Source organism: Crocodylus porosus, unplaced genomic scaffold (assembly GCF_001723895.1).
Source record: "Crocodylus porosus isolate Cpor-Errol unplaced genomic scaffold, CroPor_comp1, whole genome shotgun sequence".
Taxonomy (NCBI): domain Eukaryota; kingdom Metazoa; phylum Chordata; order Crocodylia; family Crocodylidae; genus Crocodylus; species Crocodylus porosus.
The window spans coordinates 82,999,311-83,019,237 of record NW_017728943.1 but is presented as its reverse complement, the minus strand read 5'-3'; the positions used below and the strand labels follow the sequence as shown (position 1 = coordinate 83,019,237).

At 44.4% G+C, this 19,927-nt stretch overlaps 1 protein-coding gene across 6 annotated transcripts in view; it reads left to right on the top strand.

Annotated features, from left to right (window-relative positions):
• Positions 1–19,927, top strand: part of LTBP1 (latent transforming growth factor beta binding protein 1) — a 333,716-nt gene that overhangs the window by 182,104 nt on the left and 131,685 nt on the right. For all 6 annotated transcript variants that reach the window (XM_019549709.1, XM_019549708.1, XM_019549707.1 and 3 more), the window contains one exon: positions 17,770–17,892. In XM_019549709.1, the coding sequence (XP_019405254.1) occupies positions 17,770–17,892 (123 nt within the window). The remainder of the gene's footprint in view (positions 1–17,769; positions 17,893–19,927) is intronic.

The following is a 19,927-nucleotide window of genomic DNA, read 5'->3' as shown; positions in this document are numbered from 1 at the left end:
TTAACTTTCTTCTATGACAGCTTCAGAGACTGATTCAAATCATCCTTCATCTATGAGTCCTGTTAACATGTTCCACCTTTATAACTAATCTAAAAATGAGACCTTTCTTCCATGGTGTCAATTACTTAAACAGTCCTCCTAATTTCTAGAAATCTTTCCCAGTGGTATTATGAACTTATATGTTCCAGAATATGGATCAAAAGAAGCATAATACTTTAAGATTTACAGTTGCTGTTACAAAACGCATGTGTACAGCATGAACTTGAAAATCTAAACTTTCCATTACCTTTTGTGGAGGAATCGCTTAACATTCTTATCATAAATCACTTACATAATACATAAAAAAGGAATATGAAGCCTCTTATGAAACAGATAGAGAGTAATGTTGCAACATTAATGTTGGACAGATCAGGTCTGTCCAACTAAAAGCCTTCAGGCTGCCTGTGATACAACTACCACTCCACTCGTTGCTCTTGCAGCAGCTGGGGTCTCTGGGCTCTGCCTCCCTCTGGCTTTTGATTCTTGCCCTGCTCCAGGGGCAGCATAGTGCGGACAGAGTGTGCTGGGGTGACCATGCTATTTATTTTGTAGAGGACAGTGCCAGGCTCTGCAAAGAAGGGAGCCAGACTGCCCCTTCTGTGTGCTACAGGTGGGATGCCTTTGTGATGTGCATGGCTGGAATGGGGTGGGCAGGGGTCCCGCACATGTGGCCAGGAGGAAAGGAGCTGCCCACAATATGGGGCAGGCTGCCTCCATGGTGTTTGGGCCTGGGAGGGGAGGCTGTGTGCACAGTGAGGGGCACCCTGGGCTGTGCATGTGGCAAGGACAGAGCTAAGCTGCACATATGGTGAGGTGGGAGGAGCTGGGTTGTGCACATGGTGTGGGGGGAGCTAGGTCGGAGCATGGTGAGGGGAAGAGGCCTAAGGGGGTGGTCCCCAGGGCACATCCTCCTCAGTGTGTGGCTCTCAACAGCCTGGAAGATGGACAGCCCTCTGTTAGATCATTTCACAGTGTTCATTGCTGAAGTATCTACCAGATTTTTTTTCTACTAAAACTTAAGAAAATTCTGAGAAAATAGTTTTGATAACAATATAAATAAAGAAGTCTAATGACATTATTAATATTTCTGAAATGTATAGCTTTCAGTGTTGACATACTTATATCAACAAATTTACAACTGCTACTTCCAGAAAGAAATTTACTTTTATTTTTAAATGGCTGGTACTAGTGGTGTCTTTCAGAAAAATAAAATCCCTTAACACTGTATTAAAGGATTAATTTTTGTTTGGAATTATTTTGTTAAAAATACCTTTAATGACCTCTGTCTGTTTCTGTTGAGCTCTTCTGATTCTTTGAGTTAAAATGTTTTCTTTAAAAATGAACACAGCAGATTTAAATTGCAGCTTTGACCTGAGTACATTAACAAACATTTATTTACATTCAGCTCTACAATTTTTTTGTTTTGAGGACTAGTCAATGTGCCAAGCAGTATTGATTTGGTAAGCATACATTACATTGGATTAAGCATAGGGATGAAGAGGCAGATTTAATTTTCAAGATGTTTCAAATTCCAACTTGTGTTTGTGACCAAATATGGACCTAAAGGCAGTGGTCCTGATGCATGTTTTTGAACAAGTTGCATTGTAGAGGGGAGAGATGGTTCCCCGAACTTGGGCCTAGAAAGCTGATCGTTGCCCCTAAGGAAACATTGTGACAGCTGGGGTAGCAAAAACATGGATCTGCTTCACCAATGTTTCTCTCCCCTTATACTCCTGTTTCTTTGAGTCTGTAGAGGAGATATGGTATGGAGTTGGTTATGACAGCTTTAGGTTGCTCAGGGATCAGATCCATAGCAGAGCAGTGCTTCATGGTCATTTGGGCTTGCTGGGGAGTTGTACAAAGAGGGTGTTGTGGGCACTAGGATCAGCCCAGAGGTTAGTTTTCAGGTGCCTTTGATTTCTATATTGCAGTACAGTTTTGATAACTGCTAGGATGTGCTAGGTTTTCAAAGTTTTCTGCCTAAGCTATTAAGGTAAAAATGCTGCATTTTGTGGGTAAATTAGAAGCATGGTATCTTTATGACATGTAAGGTAAAACACTCAACCTGTTTTACAGTAACAAAGCAAAACATATACTTTTAGGTGTACACATATGCAGGTGCATATGTAATTATAATATGGACAGAAATTTTCCCTAGAACTGGCCATTACCAGGCATCCTGGTTTTCTCCGATTGAAATAAAATCCCCAATTTTCTGGTTTACAGAAAGTAACCCCAAATCCATATTTTTCCATGATTAAAATGAAACATCATCTATATATTATTGGTGTTTCATTTAAATCACGGAAACGTGTGGATTTGGGGTCACTTTTTTTTAACTGAAAATTGGGGATTTTTTTAAATCAGAGAAAACCAGGATCCCTGGTCATTACTGTTTAGGATACTTTGCAATGATGGGAGAAGGAAAAATAATAAGCTAAATTCTGATGTGTGTTACACTGTAATTAACCTAAAGCAATTCCACTGCAGTCAGTGGCTCTCATTCTGGCCTGTGATGGAGCTGAAATTAGTATAGCCTAATGAAAGTGGCTATGATTTGTGCTCTCTAGATTTTGGACACAGTAGGAAACTAGAATTGTATACAGCACTAGCTGGTAGAACTCCAGTAGTTACTTTAACTTACGTGAAAGGCCCTTGCAGTAGTCCAAGGCAATTGGATTCCAGCAGATGCTGGCCAAGCAACCTTCTTTCCAGAGCCAACCACTTTCTGATCTTGGTATGCCGCATGTAAATGCAGAAAATTTCCTGCTTCATAGTTTTATATACCCACAGAACAAATGTACAGTGGTGACAGGACAGTTTGAATTAGATTAATTGAAATCACTTTGAATTTAAACTTGAAATAACTAAGAGCAGAATTTGGCCAACAGTTCACATTTTTCTATATCTAAATTACGAAGTTTCTTATTTATTTTTAAAAACATTGTTTCTAATTATGTTTAACATTAGCCCCCAACATTCATACTGTAGAGTATGAATAAGTGAGCTGAGCAAATAAATCATAACCAGGGATCAGGGTTTTCTGTTTGCTATGGAAAAACACAGATTTTCTCCTTGAAATGAGAAAAACACAGAAATCCACAGATTTCTCCTTGCAGGCTGGCAGAGTTTTAGCTAGCCAAGGGGCTGCTGGGGGCAGTGGGGAGGAGGGTGATCAAGCTGGGGGCACCATATGCATGTGCACGTGGCAGCCAGGCAGCGTGGTAGTTAACGCAGCTTCCAACAGAGTAAGTCTAGGGGGAGGGTGCATAGGCTATGCATCAGGAGAGCAGAGGGTGCATAGGCAACATGTCCAGAGGGAATGGAGGGGGCACGTGCCCCACCAAATTTGTGTGCCCATGGTGGGCACAGGCCTGCAGCCTGGCTGGACTGGCACTGTGCAGGAGCCTCCTCTGGAGCCCAGTCAGAGGGATCCAGCATGGGAGGGTGCAGCAGGGTGGTAAGACTGGTCGCTGCTGCCACTGGTACCCCAGTGCCAGCCATGCCGCCAGCAGTGCAAGGAGTAACTGACCAAGTGGGGGCTGCACTGCCCTTACCTCCTCCTGCCTCCAGCTGCACCCGCACCAGACTGCAGCTCTGCCCTGCCACCATAGCCTGGTTACCACCTCTGTCACTCCCCTCAAGCTGTGGCTTTACCCTAGAGGGGAGGTGGGTTGCAGGGGAGGGGGTTCTGAGGGGAGTGGCAGCAGCTGGGCCATGGTGGGGTAGAGCTGCAGCCCGTTGTGCGTGCAGCTGGTGGCAGGAGGAGGTGAGAGCAGTGTGCCCCCCCCCCCCCCGTCCATTACTCCTTGAGCTACTGGTGGCACAGCTGGCATGGGAGTCCTGGCAGTCACAGCAATGAGTCTCGCCACCCTGCTCCACCTTGTCAGACTGGGTCCTGCCCACTGGACCGCAGAAGTAGCTCCTGCCTGGTGCCAATCCAGCCAAACTGCAACACTATGCTATGGGCGCAGAAATATGGGGGGCATGTGCCCCCCAATTTACCCCAACACATTGCCTATGTCAGGGGTTGTCAACTGGGGGTATGTGTACCCCTAGAGGTATTTGGAAAAGTCACAGGGGGTACACACTGCTCTTACCCGGGGAAGGGGCACTGGCACCGGCCTCATGTGGCACACCACACCACCTCCCACGCCCTACCCCAGCTTGCTCTCCTGATTCGCTGCCGAGCCACTGTCCTCGGCTAGTAGTCGAGGGTGAGGAGGTGCCCCTCTGCAGAAGAACATGGGGCAGTGGGACTAACATGTGGTGGCTGCCTCCGCTAGCCACCACCTCATGCTGCCGCCTCCCAGGAGCAGGGCCTGGGGGGCCAGGTTGAGGGCAGTGGTGCCCGTCTGTGGGCCACACAGGCACTGCTGGCCGGATGCAGGGGGCTGGCCTCACACACGGTAACCCCAACCATACCACGTACTGCTTTTCCTCAGCCGGTCACTATCGCATGCGGCCCGTCAACAGTCCCTGGAGCCGCACATGCGACCAGCAATGGAAAAGCAGTGCACGGTGATGCAGGGAGGTGGGTGGCGGTGGCCAGTGCCTGCAAGCACTACCCCCCCTGCACCCAGCTGCCAACACCAGAAGGGGTTCACTAGTTAAAAAACGGTTGAAAACCCCTGGCCTATGGCATCACTTATGGTCAGGAACCCTCCTCTGCCCTACACACTCCTGCCTTGCCCCACACACACTCCCTGCTGCCCTACACACCCACCAGGTTCCCCACACACTGGGAGACTGGGATGGGGGGCTGGGGGTTGAGAGTGAGGGGCACCAGCAGGGCCAGGGGCCACCAGCATGGTGGAGGGAGATGTGGTTTGGGAGTGAGGGGAAACAGCTTATCAGAGCTGTTCAGTGCCACAAAGCAGTTGGGGCAACAGCTGCAGCTGGACCTGTGTCCTTGTAAATGAAGGGGACAGGGGGAGCTCTGATTTTCTATGATAAAAAAACAAAATCAAACACTGAAATATATAGGTGTTTAGGATTTATTTTTATTATGATGATTGAGGCATTGGTAGGCTTCCAAATTGTAAAATATATCAATAAAACATGATGTTCAACTGGTACCTATATATATGGTGGTGTTTCATTTCAGTTGCAGAAAACTGTGGATTTGGGGGTTTTTAATCAAAGAAGCATCACTATCTACATGTGCTCACCATTTAGTGTGTGGTAAATTTGTCTACTGTGCAGTTAGCTGCTATCTGTAAATACAGGTAGTAAACTAACTGCTCAGTAGATACTGCACAAAATTGCTCCTGGTCAGCTCCAACACCAGACGGCCACAGGGCACAGGGAACTCCCCTGGTTAGGAGCTGGGAGCCAAGCAGCTTGGGGTAGTTTTCTGCTCCCCTCTCCAGTCCTGGTGCTGCTTGGCTCCCTCCTCACAGGAGCTGAGAGCCAAGCAGTGCCAGGACTGGGGAACTCTCTGCTTCCCTGCACAGCTGAAGGCTGGTTGGAGCTGCCCCAGAAGCAGGATGGCTCCCAGCCAGCCTCTGGCTGCTTGGGGATTTCCCCACCTGGCTGGGAGGTGCCCCAAAAATGGGACAGCTCCCAGACAGCCCCCAGCTGCATGGGGAAGCCCTCTGGACACAGGGCTTGTCCCCATGTGCTCAGGGCCATGAGACCTCTGCAGCAGCAGCTGTCTCCTGGCCCTGTACACATCAGGACCCCTCCTAATGTGCACAGGGCCAGGAGAAAGCTGTGGTTGTAGCCAGCAGACCTCTCCTGGCCACATGTGCATCAGGACCAGCCCCTATGCCCCCTGCCAGCTCCCAGACTTGCACCTCAGGGGGGAGCCTGGTGCTCCCCCTGGATGCTGTAGAGGGTCAGAGCAGAGTAGTAGTAGTTCTGTACCGCGCTGCTCCCATTGGGAGCAGATTTGCTCCCAACAGGGAGCACATGTGGACATGATCCCAAGGAAGGCTTACTGCACAATATTTTATTGCACAGTAAGCTTTTATAGCATTAATAGCATGTGTAGATGTGCCCTGTGTGAAGTATATTTTGAGGCATGTTGTATGTGATAAACAAAGAGAGGTAGTTAGCTGTGTTAGTCTGAAGTCAGAACAAAGAGAGCCTGAAGAAGCTACAGGGACTCAGAATCTCTCAGGGAAAGGAAAGTGTTAAAAAAAAAGATAGCAAACAAGGAACAGGACATTTTAGAATATTAAACCTTTTTTCTGGGAATATACAATCCTTCTGCGAATCAATTCCTAGAAAGATCAGGTTACTGTAAGAATTTCTTGCTGCAGTTAGACTAATAACATTTCATTTTATATTGCCACTATCACATCAAATAATTTTGTTTGCCTGTATGTAATCATGACTTCAGAAGTATGATCGGTTCATTGTCTGATTCTTTTAACCGTTTATGTACTTAGATTCTGGCAAGAAGCTTTCATAACATTGTCCTCGTTCTGCGTCTGTTTTCAGTGCAGATATTTGACTATGAAAGCTTAAAATTCACTGTTATAAGCATTAAGATCAATAAAATTTGTTTGCTTCAATATTCATGGAAAGCCAGAAGACAAAAAATGCACATACAGAATATGGCAATTCATTTTTAAATTCAAGCCAATATTTGGGTTTTTTTTCAATATTTCTTCACCTCTAGTGATTCATTAGTTAATGTATGTAAAGCATCTTGAAGATGACAGTAGTCTATAGGTGTTGTAGTTTATAAGTGTTTATTAGTAGTATTAGTAGACTTCCACAGTATATTTTTATTATACATACAAAGAAACAATTAATTTAACATTCACATTTAAAGTTATGGTACCTATATTTCTGTCTAAGCTAATATCAACTTGTCACTCTATCTATTTCCTACACTTTTTTTATTAAATAATACATTTAAGCATTAAAGTAGCTTAATTGACTTAAAGTCATACCTTCATGTAAGTGGGAAAACATTCAAAAGGAAAATGCCTCTTTATTTCAGCCTGTTTTTTCCAAGAAATTCAGCGGCAAAGTGAGTGGTTAGCACACTGTATTTTCTAAAAGCACATTAGTCTAAGAATAGTCTTATACTTTTAGGCCTATGAAATCTGTGGAAAGGTGTTGTAGGCTAGGGTGGTTTTTTTCTGTAAAGACAGCCTATTTTAATCATATTACCTACAAGTCTGTGGGCTAAATAGTGGTGGACAAGGTGAGCACAAATCACTAAGGCTGGAAGTAGACATCACTAAATCAGGAAGATTAACTGTGTTGGGACATGTCCTGGCGCAGCTGATCTGCTTAATTTGATAAAAAAAATGTTGCCCATTGTCCTACCAGTGGATGCTGCAGAACAACAGGCAAGCTGTTTTCCTGAGGCATGAGGGGTCAAGTCCTCTATGCCCCAGGAGTTCCCATGCAGGCTTAGGCCCTACTAGCCCTGGGAGAGCCTGCCAGCTTTCCATGCTTAATGAGATGTGCCCAGATATGTCCCTGGGATCTCCAGGGCATGTCTGGGTAAGCAGGGAAACCCAACTTTCTCTGCTTATACAAGTGCTCCTGGAGATCCTTAGAGCATGTCTTGGTAAGCAAGGAGAGCTGGCCAGGCTCTCCTACAGCTGGAAGGGTCCAATCCTGCACAGAAATTCCTAGGGTATGCAGAATCATGTTTCTCAAGCCTCCCAGCCCTTTTCCAGAGATGATATAGTTGAGGATAGTCCTGCTTTGAGTAGCAGTCAGACTAAATGAATTCCTGATGTCCCTTCCAACCCTAAGTTCCTGTGATTCTATGAAGAGAGTGGGAAGCTCCAGCCTGCTTGGACTCTTCTATCAGACAGCAAATAGATGTCCACCACAGTAAAGCAGTGCAAAGTATTAACATCTTTTGCAGCCACAATTTTGGGTATTTGTATTACAACAAAAGGTATGGACATCTATTTGCTTTCACTTAGGGCCACCATAAAAAATTTTATGGCAGCACAAAGGCAACATCTGTTTCCACCCTGAGTTTTATTATCTGGAATTTCTGCAGGTAATTGGTTCAAGCCATCTATACAGGGTGTTCAGGGAAAAAGCTCTTCACTTGACCGTCCATATATAAATAAGGCTTCTTATGATTTGGGTTTATTTATTAGTGAAGATTAATGAGGAATTTAGTATAAATATTGAATCTACTATAAAATCTGTGCTATGAAAGGTACATTTTTAGTATACTTTGATTTTTCAGATTTTAGTATACTTTGATTTTTCAGATTTCATCATGAGCAATTTATACTGTTAATAGTGGCAATCCTAGTATGGAAGTGTTTTAGCATTTGGCTGAACAGTAGAATGGCAATATGTAGTATTATTATAGGATCATAGAAAGGTAGAGCTGGAAGGAACCTCTTAAGGAGTCCAGCCCCCTGATCAAGACAGGCTCATATTTGACTAAACCATCCCAGCCAAGGATCTGTCTAAGCTGCTCTGGAAAATATCCAGGGATAGATAGTACACAGCTTCTCTAGGTAGCCTGTTCCAATGTTTGGCCACCCTCACAGTTAGAAAGTTCCTCCTAATCTTCAACCTAAATTTCCTCTGCTGCAGCTTGAGGCCATTGCTCTTTATCTTGTCCTCTACAGCTGCAGAAAAAAGTCTCTCTCCATCCTCTTTGTAATCACCTTTCAGGTATTTTAAGACTATTATCTCTTCTCTAGACTAACTAACCCTAGCTCTTTCAACCTTTCTTCATAAGTCATGCTTCCCAGGCCCCTTAGCATTGTTTTCACTCTCTGCTAGACTCTTCCCACTCTGTCTGTCTGATCTCCGAAGTGTGAGGCCCGAAACTGGACGCAGTATTCCAAGTGAGGCCTCACCGGTGGTGAAGAGAGTGTATGAATCACTTCCTTTGATTTAATTATTCTATCCCATGTGCAGGACTTTGTACTTGTCTTTGCTGAATCTCATCTGACTGATTGTGTACAGTTTTTCCAGTCTATCCAGCTTATTTGGAATCCTAGCCCTATCTTTCAGTCTGTCCACAGTTCTAACCAACTTGGTGTTATCTGCAAAGTTGCTAAGCATGTACTCAGTCCCATGGTCCAAACCATTAATGAAGATATTAAACTCTACCAAACCAAAGACAGACCCCTGGAGAATCCCACTGGATAGTTCTCCCAACTAGACAGTGAGACAAGGATGACTACTCGTTGTGCACAATGAACCAGCCAGTTATTAGGCCTGTGCAAAGCAGCTGGTATTCGCTTCGGATTCAGATTCGGCCAATTCAGGGGACAGTGTTTCAATTTGATGATTCAAATCACCGTGCAGAATTGATTTGGCTGAATCAGATTCAGAGATTCGGCTGCTGCTGAATCAGCTGAATCTCCAGATCACACAGGCCCCATCCCCTGCCCGCTCTCAATGGCTGCCCTGCCTGGCCCCAGCTCCCAGCCCTTTAGGGAAAAAAAAGCCCCCACTCACCAGCATCTGCCTGGTAGGTGGTGATCCCTGATGCCCCTACTGCCCCATGCCATGTAGGGAGGCTATGCCATGAGCCTCTGACCCCCGCCCACTCTCCCAGCAACCTCATGGCTGCCCTGCTGACCACAGCCTCTGGCCCCAGCCTCCGATCCCCGATGCCACCACTGCCTCAAGCTGCATGGGGGGCTCTGCTACGAGCTCCCAGACGCCCCGAGGCTGCTGCAGCAGCAGATGAGGCCGGAGTTTTGGGGTTTTTTTTTTAAAGGGCAGGAGCTGGGGTGAGGGGGGCTGGGAGAGCAGGCGGGGGTCGGGGGCTGGTGGCAGAGCCCCCCATGCAGTGGGGGGCCATAGGGGGCAGCAGGGATCACCCAGCAGCACTTGTGAGTGGGGGCTTTTTTTTAAAGAGCTGGAAGCTGGGGCAGGCTGGGCAGCCATGTGGAGGGTTGGGGGAGCAGGGAGGCGATGGGGCCTGGCAGGAGTCCCCCCATGGTCCTCTACCCCCTCCTCCAGTCCCCCCGCCCCCACCTCCTACTTACCAGCATGCAGTCAGGGTCCAGCTCCCTGCTGCAGCCAGTGGGGACTGCCTGAATCGCCGAAGCTCTCCAAATCTTTTCTGAATCAATTTGGAGAGCTTTGAATCAATTTGGACTGTTTAACTGATTCAATTTGAATTCCCTTGATTTGATTCGGATTCAGAGATTTGGCCACCAAATCGGACCAAATCTCCTCCAAATCGAATCAGGACCCGAAGCTTCAAACAGCCCTACCAGTTATGTATCCATTTTATAGTACTTTCATCTAGTCTGTATTTCCTTAGCTTGTAATGTGAATGTCATGGGAGAAAATGTCAAAAACCTTGCTAAGCCAAGGTATAACACATCCACTGCTCTCTCCCCATCCACAGAGTTTGTCACCTTATTATAGAAGAAAATCAACTTGGTCAAGCATGACTTTTTTTTGTGAATCCACGCTGGCTATTACTGATTGCCTTGTTCTCCTCTAGGACTTCAATAAATTCTTCGAGGACTTGCTTCATGATCTTTCCAGATATCAAGGTCAAAATTACTGGCCTCTCATTTTCTGGATCTTCTCCTTCCCTTTCTTAAAGATGGGCACTAGATTTGCCATTTTCCACTTATCCAGGAGCCCAGCCAACCTCCAAAAGTTCTCAGAGGATAGCCAATGGCTTTGAACTTACCTCAGGCAATTCCTTCAGTACCCTAGGTTGCATCCTGTCCAGCCCTGCAGACTTGAAGGCATCTAGCTTCTTTAAGTAATTCCTAACCTGTTTTTCTACTATTCTAAGCTGTTTGTTTCCTTCCCTATCTTGGCTGCCAACTGCACTTGTCATCTGGTAGCTGCCCCTGTTTGTGAAGACTGAAGTAAAGAAGGCATTAAATACTTTAGCCTTCTCTGCATCATCCTGTAACAGAACCTAACTCTCTAGTCCTCTGGGTTTGTTAAAGTCTGCTGTTCTGAAATGCATTGTCCTTATTATGGTGCTGTCTTTCCTTCCTCCCCTTAAGACATCAAACTTTATTATTTTATGATCACTTTCACCCGCATTACCTTTTACCTTTACATTCTCAACCAATCCCTTCTTGTTTATGAGCAGCAAGCTGAGATGAGCTTCCCCCCAGTGGGCCTGTCTACCATCTGTATAAAAAAAACTTACCCTCAATACACTCCAAGATTTTATTGGACAATCTGTGCACTGCTGTTTCCCTCCCAGCAGATATCCTGATAATTAAAGTGCCCCATGAAAACTAGGTCTTGCAATTTGGAAGCATCTATTAGTTGTTTAAAGAAGGCCTCATCTACTTCCTCCTCCTGGTTTGATGGCCTGTGGCAGATGCCTACCATGTCATGTCCCAAGCTGCTCTCCCCTCTGACCTTTACCCCAGAGGCTTTCAACAAGCCTACCTTCCACTTCATACTGCACCTGAGAACACGTTTGTCACCTTCACACATAGGTCAACACTGCTTCCTTTTTTCCCCCACCTATCCTTCCCGAACAAGCTTTACCCACCCATGGCAGTACTTCAGTCACGTGGACTTATCCTACTATGTTTATATAATTCCAATGAAATCATAATTCTGTGATTTTATTAGCATCTCCACTTCTTCCTATTTTTCCCTATGCTTCTCACTAGGGCTGTAGGTTAATCACAGTTAACTTACATGATTAACATGAAAACAAATACATCTCCTTAATCATACATTGTTTTGACCAATGGAGTGGACCGGCTCCAGACCATTGGGACCTGTACACAGAGCCCCAACCCCAGCCCGCCCTGCATCTGCTTCAGACTCACCCAGCCATGCTCCACAGCAGGAGCAGCCAGGCAGAAGCTGCTACTTGGCACACGGGAAAAGCGGCCCCTCTTCCCCACTACTGCCAGGTCCTTCTTGCTGCAGCCGCTCAGAGCCCGCACTTGGGCTGCCCTGCAGCTCCTCTCTATTGCCATCACTGCTGCCATCCAGTGGGGCAGCGTGGCAGTGCAGATGAGTCATAGGGCAGCCTGAGCGTGGGCTCTCAGGCAGCTGTAGCAAGAAGGGCCCAGCAGCAGTGAGGGAGAGGGACTGCTTTTCCTTTACACTGAGCAGCAGCTTCTGCCCAGCCACTGCCACTGCTCAGCATGAGGAGATGAGTTTGGAGGAGGGCCAGGGTTAGGGCTGTTTGCACAGATTCCTGCTGGTTTGCTCCAGCTGGGGTGAGTCTGGGGTGGGCGCAGGGCAGGGTCCAGGGCTGGGACTGTGTATTGTTGGTGGTGGCAGGGAGGAGTTGCAGGATGCACAGGCTTTGGGCTGTTGGGGGTGGGGGGGAGTGAGGACTATTATTTAATTGTGCAATTAAAATTGTGATTAATTGTGACTTTTTTTTAATCTTACAATTAATTGTGATTAATTTTTTAATCGTTTGTCAGCCCTACTTCTCACATTAGCATATGCACATTTAAGGTATTTAACTCATGGTGTACATGTAGGTATATTCAGATGCCTGATGAATGAAGGTAGGTTTAATGCTTGTCTTGTAAGCATACGAATTTTAAATTTACATTTCAGATAGTATTTTCTCTCTCACCCACTCCTTTGTTTTTTCCTTAGTTCTTCCTGATAGAGAACACGTTGCAAAGTCTTTTGGAGTTCTTCCTACAAGCACCCTTGATACTGATTAAAGGCTTGCCTCTACTCAGACACACACATTGCTTCATTTTTGAGAGCAGAGTCTGTTTCTGAGGTTAACCCATGCCTTCCCAAAGGGGTTGGTACTTAGTCACGGACAATATGGATTGTCCCAGGTTTATAGCATAGTATGATGATACTCAACCAGGTCCTGCATCACCCTGGGGTGCTGTGACATTTTTTTAAGGGTGCTCGGGGTGCCATGCAATATTACCACTGTTACATGCAGAAACACCTACACCTGGATTCCAATTTGAAATATCTGTTCAAATAGGAATCCATGTGTAGGTGTTTGAAATAGGAATCCATAGTGTCAAAACCATTCTGACCTGTAGTGGTCTTCCTGAGTTCTTTGTAACAGAAGAATTGCTCTGTAATTTTTCCATAGTCAAGAAATGAGTGAACACTAGGAGCAGGCATTTTTCAGTGGCTGTCTTGAATCTAAAAAGTTTAAGAACCACTAGTGTAGTATCCAGGAAACATTCTGTCAATCCCAAGGTGTCCCCAGTTAGTTTAAAGGAGGTGTTAGCTTTAGATTTATGGTGTTAATTTTGTCTTGTGCCCTTTACATGGAATCCCATGTATCACATGGGGTTCAGAAGTGCATCTTTTTTTTTCATTTTCCACAGGCATTATCTTTAGTGGTCCCTTAACTTTACAGCAGCAGCAATATAAGACTCAATTACTGTAATTCTCCCTCTGTTAAGCTTTTTCATTTCTTACCTCTTGTTCAAAATGGAGCAGAAGTTTTGCTCACTATCTTGAGCTCCTGTTATCATGTTTCCTCTCTCTCAGTGCTTCATACTGGTAAGAGATAAAATGGATCGCTGGCACTTTTCAATAGGAGAGCCTGTTATATTCAAGAATGTCAGCCTTAACCTGCCTGATCTGTCATCTTGAACTTTTAGATCACTGGGTCATAGGTCAGAGAGCACAGCTGAAAGGCTGGTTTGCTGTCTCATGCTGGAGAGCCAGAAAGGGAGAACTAGAGAATACTAGGCGTAGGAGAACAGTAGAAAATTTGGCCTGCTGCCTTCTCTTTTGCCATGGAGCTGAGCCAGAGGGGGCTCTGACCTTGGAGATTAGGTGAAAGACTTACCTGCACACTTCTCTGATCTGGAACTAGAATACCAAGGAAATAACTAAGGAGTCATACACACCTATATGTTTTAATTAATCTTTTCCCACTTAAAAAAAAAAATCCTAGTATCTGTGGTTTCTATCCCTGGCTCCCTATTAGGGCTGTGTAAAGCTTCGGTCACTGATTTGATTCAGAGGAGGTTCGACCCAATTCAGCGACCGAATCTCCAAAGGCGAATCAAATCAGGAGACCCATTAATTTCTCCAATTCGAATCGGAAGCCTCCCAATCATTTTGGAGATATTTGTAGAGACTCAACGATTCAGCCATAGACACAGCTTTATGTGTTTTCTCTACGGACCCCACGGTACCAGGCACAGTTCATGAACGCTGAGATGGTGGGGTGGATGGAGTGTCCCATGGGGGTGTGGGGGGGGTCCCCCATGGAGCGCATGGGAGACCCCTTTGCCCTGCCCCCTGGCTCAGCGACTGGTGACTTCTAGGTCTGGGGGTGGCACCCAGGGTCCCCCTGTGGCCAACCACTGAGTTGGGAGGACACGGGGGGGTCTGCTGTTGAGCATGCAAGGGACCCCCCCCCATGCTCCCATGGGACACTCCATCTGCCCCACCATCTCAGCATTCACGAGCTGTGCCTGGTACCTTGAGGTATATAGAAAAAACATTTAAAGCTGTGTCTATGGCTGAATCGCTGATTCTCCAAATCAGAATCAAATCTTCAGATTCAGCCTAATACAATTAGGACAGTGATCTGAATCAGGTAATTGAATCACTGTCCCTCGAATTGGGCCGAATCTGAATCCAAATTGAATCATACACCTCTACTCCCTGTTTATAATTGTCAGTTTTGTTCTGTCCTTTTCAACCCATCGTATTTTTTCAAATGCATGAGCTTGTTTAGTATTTGAATTTTTCTGTTGCTTTTATTATACTGCATGGTGTTCCAAGAACCTGAGGAATGAGGTGTTTTTTATTAACTAGTATTGTTATTAGAGAAATTGGATTAATTCTTTTCATTAGAATCTTAAGAGCATTTGAATCCATATTAGAAGGTCTGTTTTGAAATGCAGTAAGCAGGCTAGTTTATAAACTGCAAAAATAATTGCTTTTTCTTCATGTTGATATGTCCTTACTTAAACTCCACGTATTTACTTATTCCCTGATGTATTATGTTGGACGAAATCAGTAATACTGTTTAAATAGGATGTCGAAAGACAACAAGTTCATTACTATATTAGTATCTCTTGACTTGTGTTGAAAGATATAGCTATGCAAGACAAAGAGGTCCCAGCTGATCCCTCTGAAGGTTTTCTGGATTGTAACTTTTCTCAGTTTATTTATTTCCAGTCAGCCCTTCCCCAGTTTCACTGAGGTGTGGGATAGTCAGTATATTCTGTTATACTGCTACAAATGAGGATCTCATTCCAAATTTCCTCATCAAGGATATCAAAATCTGAAGGAATCCAGAAACGGATTTCTTCAGAATGTATCATTTACTACCACTAACTCATGAATTCTTGAAATAGGTGATATCATGAGAGCTGCCTCTATGGAACATGGCTAACAGGCACTTGTTATTCTAGATTATCCAGGGCTGTTTTTCTTAAAGATATTAGCGGCACCCTAAAAGAACGGTAGAACTTGTAGACCAAAGCATTTGCCAAAATCCTACTCCATTTCAGAAGAATAAGAGAACCCTGGCTAATTCATTTTAGAATAAGAGAAAGCCAAAAGGGAAGGGAAGAAAATTGGTAAGGTACCCTGTCTGATGAAGGCAAAAATTTCACTCCCTTCTTCCAACCCAGGATAGGAAAAATAGTACCACGTTGTCTTTCAACTATCAGACATCCCCAGTAAAAGCTGCAGTAAGGGAGAAACAGTTCCCCTAAGGAGACTATCCAAAGGCACAGGAGAAACAGGGACCAGAATCACAGAGTCTACCTGACTTTTCTGTGGATATGCAGAAGTGAGGTTTCCCAAGTAAAAAACCTCTACAAAGAGGGAGGAAAAAATCAGAGTCCTAAGGGTAGTCAGCTGACTCCTCTTCTTGAGAAGAGGGAAAGCCATCTGAAGGTGTTGTTTCAGTCTCAGGAGGAGAATACTTAAGAAACTTTTCATCCCAAAGTCTTTGGAAATTTTCCACAGAATAGGCATAGTAGATTCTTGTTTTCCTTTCAAACAGATAAACAGGGCATAGTCCAGAGATTCTCAACCTTTTTTAGGCTCCACATACTCTCCATAACCTTTCTGAATTTAGCAGCCCCACATTTCAAAAATGAATTTATTTTAAAAAGTAGTGCAACTGGAAACACATTTTTTTTAAAAAACTCAGAAAAGACCACAACAGGTTAGAATGTTTTTGACTCTGGAGATTTCTGTTTGAAATTTCTGGGTTTATCTTATGAATCAGTATAGGTGTTTCCTAACAGTGCTAATACTGCATGGCACCCTTAAAAGGATCTCATGACTTCCTAGTTGAGAATCACTGATTTAGCTCAAGCTGCAGCAACAAACCCTGTTTGCTCACATCACTCCTTTGTCTTTCTGTTGAAGTCGTCTCTTTAGACCCTTTTTTACCAGTCCTAATGTAATGCAATTGCCACAATTCACTGAGCTGAAACTAGGTCAACTAGGCCTTGTAGCCCCTGCCATCTACTGGAATTTGAGAGCTGCTTTGTGACCTTAGGTCTGCAGTCATTCATCTCAGAAAATTTAGAAGAAACTGGGAACAAAGAACTTGAAATACACTTACTTCTGTGGAAGGGAGAGGGTCAGATCTCTGATGTGGGTGTGCTGCTTTTAAGCAGCATAGTACAAAATAGTAGGATAGATAGAGAAGCTGACAGAGAAAAATGGAGTAAATCAGTGGGAGGGAGAGAGGTATTATTGTGATAAACAGGAAAAATGCCTGTATAGTCTTTGGATTGGATTTGACTCTGCTGCCCTGTCCAGTTGCACATTCCTGCTTGGCTGAAGCAAATTCATTTTTAAAGTCAGAGTACATGAAAAATGTAATGTGTGAACATAATTGCATTTTTGTTATTAGTGATGTTTCAGAGATGCAAACTCACGTGTTCAGAAAAAATCTAATCAGAATGCAAATGGCATTTCATCCAGTGTACCAAATACCATTACTCAAATCTAAGACAAGGTCATCCCTCCCACCCCCGCAATCAGCGTGGGGGGAAAAGCTCATCATCTTAGAGTCACATACGAAGTGTCCGGGTGTGGGGGCCTAACCAGACAGCTGCTGGTCAAATGGCTCTGACTCTGGCCCAGAGCCCAGATTGGGGCCAGAGTCAGACTCACAGAATCCTCCTGCCCCTGCATCCACTTGCCCTCTGCAGCTTCTGCTCCTCCTTTGCCCCCTCTTCCTGCCTTACTGTCAGGTGCAGCGTGGCTTCAACTCAGGCTGTTTCCCTTGCAGGCATGGAGTATATGGAAACTCCATCTCCTGTCTGGTTAAACTGCAGCACTGATACTGCAGCATTGCCTGCCTGGTCAGTCACCAGTGCTGACACTGTGTGGTTGTCAGGGCCTGCCCTTCCGCATGCTATGCTCCCGGGGATGGACTAGAGCCTGAGCAGTGTCTGACAGTAAGAGGGGTGTGGGTAAGAGGCAGTGATGGGGGAGTAGTGGAGGCAGATATTGTGGGGAGCTGGGATGGGGTGCAGGTGGCAGAGGAGGTAGGAAAGCTGCAGAGGGAAGAAGTCAGGGAGGCAGAGGGCAAGGGAGCCACCTGACCCCCGCAGCCTCCCAACTCCTCCAGCCACTGCTTTCTCTGCTGTGCCAGGGAGGAGAGAGGCACAAATTGAAGACAACCCTCCAATAATTAGATTCTATACTTGGACGACTATAACAAATATATAAATGTTCCATACATAGAATCTAATTATTGGGGGATCATCTTAAATTCAGGGTCATCTTAGATTTGAGTAAATACAGTAATAACTGTCTTACAGTTCATTCCTATGTGAAGCCTGAACTTTTTAATGTTCATTTATTGCTATTATGATTTTGTTTGTTTCCTTGCAGACATTAATGAATGCTTGCTGCAAGGGGTATGCCCTAATGGGGAGTGCTTGAATACGATGGGCAGCTACAGATGTACTTGCAAAATGGGATTTGTTCCAGATCTTACTCTTTCAAGATGCATACGTAAGTAACAGCAGTGATCACTGAACACAGAGGGGTTTTTTCTCACAACATAAAATGAATTAGATTACATTTTCAAGTAAGTTGTTCTTGGTTCAAGGTACTCTAATAATACTTCATTACGAAGAAACATGAGCTTTCATTTTTTTAAAGCCTCTGTTAAATATAGTAAGATACATCAGAAGCTACCATTTTGAATTGTGATGATATAGCAGAAGATTCACAGGATGCATGTAATACATGAAACAGCAGGAGATTTTCAAAATAGTACAATAAATATCATCATTTAAAAGTCATTCTTATTACAAATCCTTTGACAGTCTCCCAGCTCAATTTACATTATAGATGAAATTCACCCATAGGTGAAGGGCCTGTACAATTCTGGATGTATTTACAATGAACAGGAAGATCATACAGCACATCTGTGTTTAGGTTCCAAACAGACTGGGATATAGAAGGAAGTAGAGAAGAAGCCACAATCTGTGGTTATATGTGTTCAGGATATAAAATGGAAATTTTACCACTTCCTGAGTAATCTGGCTTCTTTCAGGAAACTAAGCAGAGGAACAGGAAGAATTAAATTCACCTTTCCCAATCCGCAGAGAAGCCAAATGGCTGTAACATGCATCCCAGTTGTTATGCAATCAGCAGAAAGAGAACAATAAAGCTGTCAAGTAGCTATTTTAATGGTAGTCAAGCTCTCATCAGCATGATCACATGGCATACTGTCTCTTCTTAACTGAGGATGGGAAGATGGTAAAGTCAAAAGGAAACAAACATGATGCATGCTTTGACCTTGGGCATTAGAAGGGGAGAGTGAGCAGAGGGTCTGAGAAAAAGAGATTGAAAAGAAGGAGGGCAGTGCAGACACCAGAACAAGAAGAATCAGTGGCTGAACTTCTTAAAATGTGTTATAAGTTATTTAGGATAAATAATAACAATAATGTATTTGATCACAAACATACCGTCAAAGGTCCACCTGAGTCAAACAACTTATTGGGATAATGTGTTTAAGGCATATAAGACAGCAGCATGCCTAACATCACATTCTGCCCCCTTTGATAGACTAGGTACCCATTTACAGCTGGGCAGCCTTCAAAATAAGTCTAGAGCAAGACTAGCACTCATGCCTCTACAAGTGTAGCAAGATACCTTAACCACTCTGCCCCCTGTCCCAGTATAGCAGCGTAAAAAATGAAATACTGAACGTTGACCTTATGGTGATATTTTCCAGCTAAAGGAAGTGAGAAGCAGAAATCTGTCTAAACATTTTGACTTTCACAAAGCTCAAAAATATTGAGTACAGGAGCCAATAAAAGCCGAGAAAGTGTAATAACTAGTTAGAACAGACTTGTTGAGACATGATAACGCAGATCCCTGCAGTCTAGTGTGTTAATAATAGCTGCCAGCCAGTTCTTATTAGAAAGATTGTACACAATATATATTTTGAGATGTAAATATGCACAGTGTTTGTGTACCCCTAACTAATCACAATGAAACCAGCTGCAGAACTAAGAATAATCTGTACAGATATCTGGTATCTCTCAGTAATAATTCTGCATCCCTTTTACTCAATAATAATCATAATGATTATCATTATTGTTTGTTTATAGTAACTGAGAGCTTCCCTTTTCCTGTCCCTGCATTTGTCCAGACAGTCCCAACAAGGACTCATTCTTGCTTCTATCCTTTCAATTTCCCTTCCCTCATTTTAGGTACATAGAACACCCCTAAAAGCCCTATTCAATTGTAGAGAAATCCTACTTAGCTCAAGCTGTGGCATGAGCAGCACAGCCCAAACCATCTGGAAATGTCAGCTTTCTAAAATCTAAGAAGCCTTTTCCAATCATGCACAAAAACCCTATTTTTATTTCCAAAGTCTTTTAACTTGGTCACATGCTGGGCAAATTTGGACAGCAGATGACACTAAGCTATGGGGCGAAGTGGACACGCCGGAGGGCAGGGAACAGCTGCAAGCAGACCTGGACAGGTTAGACAAGTGGGCAGAAAACAACAGAATGCAGTTCAACAAGGAGAA